The following is a 3,599-nucleotide window of genomic DNA, read 5'->3' on the forward strand; positions in this document are numbered from 1 at the left end:
CTCCATTGACGGAAATTGTAAATAAAACGGTTCAAATGAGCAGCTTCCCTTGCAAGGTCAACTTGAGACATCATGAAAACTGCAAACTGCTGAACACTTTCATCCAATCTTAACCAATTAAGTGCAGGAATGAACTTTGAAGATTTTGCCACCAAATTGATAATAGCAAAATCCCTTCTGATAGATTCTCCCACACCAGGATGTCTGACCTTCACTGCGACCACTATGGGCTTTTCTTCCTGACCAGGGTAACGATATTTTAAAGTAGCACGATACACTTGGGCAATACTTCCAGATGCAACAGGCAATTCTTCAAAATTCTCAAATATTTCAGAAATTTTCCGACCAAATGCTCTTTCTATAGTTTTCTTTGTGTAGCTAAAGCTATGCTCGGGTGCTTTGGAATGAAGTTCTGCAAGCTTAGTACATAGATCTTGAGGAAATAGATCAGGCCGCGTTGCAGCCCACTGACCCCATTTTATGAATGCTGGACCTCCTCTTTCTAGTGTCCGATGAACAACCCGGAGCCACATTTTCCTGAACTCTGGTCCAAAATAATCTGCAAATGGTGCCATCAGTATGCTTGGAGAGAATAACATTACTAGATAGATACTTCTTGCTAACAAGACCAGGCCTTCTACCACAATCAATGCAAACGCGAACATGAAACTGTATCCATCTTGTGCGCACATACACAAAGCATTCTGTGAAGGGTAACACCCTGCATCTGACCGGTTTCGCTGAGCTAATGCAAGCTGTCCACACGCAAATGCAAAAATACTAGGAACCAGAAAACAAGAACGAGCCAAAGCCAGGCTCACTGCTTGAGCAATCATAGTTATGGAGGTAAATCCACTAGAACCATTGGAAGAATATATTTTGGACAGCAACTTCGAAGCAATCTGAGAATTATGTGCTGCTCTATTTTTAGCTGAGATTACAGAAAAGTTCCAAAGAGAACAGCCTTTGTGAAAGTTTTCTCTAGTTCCTTGCCGCATGAATGAACTGCATCCTTCACTGGGAAACTTATATTGCATATACATCCTGCATCGGTTAATACTGGGTGCAACTGAAACCAAAGCTCCATTTCTACTCACACCTAGATATCTGCTCTTATGGATTCTAAGAATAGATTGGGTAGCCCTCCCCACGTTTCCAAGCATAAAAAATCTGACAACCAAAAATTATGTTAATTACAAACTGTTAACAATACTTAATAAAAATAATGGGTAATTATACATAATCAGACTCAATATCTAAAGCTATTGTCCATAAACAGTATACAATACTTGATGAGAACCCTCATTCTGTAATGCAGTGCCACAAGCCATCACAAGGCAAAATCAAATTTATTGTCCTCAGAAACAACTGAAGCAAAGGTTGTGAAATCTCTCGTAAATTAACAATTTTCCCTAGCTTCCAATATCTAAATTTCATCAGTTTCATTTCATCTATAATAAATTGTTAATGACGTACTTACCTTAATTTGCAAGAGAGAATATTTGAAAATAAACAGTTTCATACATATGATAAAATTATTCTATTAATTAAAGCATTACTTGTCCATTCGTGCAAGAAGGCTGAAGCAGAGAAAAAATCGATGCGGATGACGGCGGTAAGAAAGACACGAGAAGATTTGGAAAAGGTGAAGAAAGGATGTAGATGTGCTGATGTGTAGATGCGAATCTGAGGGATCACTGACAACCAAGTAATATCCCGAGGGTTGTAACAAGCAGAATTAAGCTCAAGCTGTTAAGGAAGGAATTATATTCATTCTACATCCCGAACATGCCCCCTCAAGCAAGAAACCATTTGGCCTTAATGCGGGGGACAATTCACTGGGAGTGATCTATCTTGCACTGGAATTCAACTTTTATTTTTGAGAATGGGAGCAAGTATCAAACTCATCACCACCTGGTGATAAATTAAAGGACAAGTAGGTAAGGGGACAAGATTTACTTATATTTGCAAAGAAATTACTACCGAAACAAAAAGACTTGTAAAAAAGGAAAATAAAATATCACTAGCCAACATTTTTTAAAGTAACATATGTCAAAAAATATTTTACACGGAGGGGAAGGGAATAGTAACTCAATGCACATAACGCTCAAAGCAATTTGGCCAGTAAGCATAGAAATTTGGTGGCTTGATCCCTAATCAGTTTGCTTGAATATGTTTTTTTCTTTTCAATGTAATCCATTTAATCATGTAAAAGCTGAAATTATTGTTTTGTTTGGGTGAATTATCTGCTGCCTAACAATCAAATGGTTGTGATAAGAAGTGTTCAATTTTCCGCGCTCTTGCTACCATTTAGAGATCCTCCTTGGATAATTCACCCAGCTGAAGGGCAGCTATAGTCTCCTTAAGTTATCTGACTAATCAAGTAAACTCTAGTCTCCTTAACAGTTTGATGACCAATCCAAATTGACAATTATGATATTACCCTTTTTAGAAAATTTTATAGTTAATAGTTCAACGGAAAATTGAAGAAATAGATATAATAAAAGTAATGCTGTGATAAGAAAATAGACACAGATATATGGAATGATAAGGGAAATCTATGGTTGTCGGAGCCACAGCCGGTCCAAGGGAGAGGCTGCCGAAGCCCTTGCTTTGGGCCTCAAATTATTTTTTTCATTATTTTTTATAAAAACTATTGAGTAAACATGAAAAAGGCCCAAGACTTCTTTATTAATCTCTCACTTAAAAAAATTCCCACCACAAAGTTTGCTTTAGGCCTAAATGTACGTCGGTCCAACCCTTGTACCAGCTAGTATATGTCCTTATGTATCAACATTTTTTTATTTGAAGGATTATAAATATAATAGTATGCTGTAAACAATAATACTTCCTTGGTCCTTTTTTCTAAGAAACAAGTGTGTATTCTTCTTGTAAAAAAAAAGTGAGTGTATTCTTTCGGTTCTAATTATATTATAAGAAGCATAGACCCATTTTCAGATGTATTTTCCCTATACAAGTGGATGTATTTAGTTTTGAGTGAATTTAATACTGTACAATATGTATTTCTAATAACAACAACAATCAAGCTTTATCCCACTAAGTAGAGTCGGTTATATGGATCAAACGACGCCATAATGTTTTATCATATAACATATCTCTTTCCAGTTCATTAATTTTAAATTTATAACATGATTTTTAAATGCTTTTCATTAGTCTTGATGAATCAGTTATTTATTCCTTATAAAAAGGATTGGAGGGAGTAATAAACAATCCTCCTTAAGGGGAACTTGATTTGGTTAGATATTTCTGTTAGAATGTGATATTTGTTATGTCTTTTGCCTTTCATTTTGTACCAACTAGCAAGTCAAGTAGGAATCACCACCATGAATGCCATGACACAAGCACAACCATGGTTCGTGTGGGAGACAAAGTTAAGAGCTTTCTTTTGGTTCAGTAGTCAGTAAAATACAGTGTGAAACAAGTAAGCTAATGGAGCTTGGCAGTTATAAAGGGGATAGAAAGAATCAACAGCAACAGAAGACAATAATAACAAGTGGATGAACCAAAACCACCAGCATGAGGTGTAGCATCCTTAAAGTTATACCAAATGGGGAACTTTGAGGTTGACAAGGGAAAGA

General features: G+C 36.3%; 1 protein-coding gene across 1 annotated transcript in view; it reads right to left on the reverse strand.

Annotated features, from left to right (window-relative positions):
• The window catches only part of LOC101500457 (uncharacterized), a 7,808-nt gene that overhangs the window by 2,596 nt on the left and 1,613 nt on the right, over positions 1 to 3,599 (reverse strand). Inside the window, exons 2-3 of the mRNA XM_073369729.1 lie at positions 1,560 to 1,914; positions 3 to 1,170 (exon numbers count right to left, since the gene is read on the reverse strand). Coding sequence (XP_073225830.1) covers positions 3 to 1,170; positions 1,560 to 1,567 — 1,176 coding nt within the window. The 5' untranslated portion in view covers positions 1,568 to 1,914. The remainder of the gene's footprint in view (positions 1 to 2; positions 1,171 to 1,559; positions 1,915 to 3,599) is intronic.

This window comes from Cicer arietinum, chromosome 6 (genome assembly GCF_000331145.2).
Source record: "Cicer arietinum cultivar CDC Frontier isolate Library 1 chromosome 6, Cicar.CDCFrontier_v2.0, whole genome shotgun sequence".
Classification (NCBI taxonomy): Eukaryota; Viridiplantae; Streptophyta; class Magnoliopsida; order Fabales; family Fabaceae; genus Cicer; species Cicer arietinum.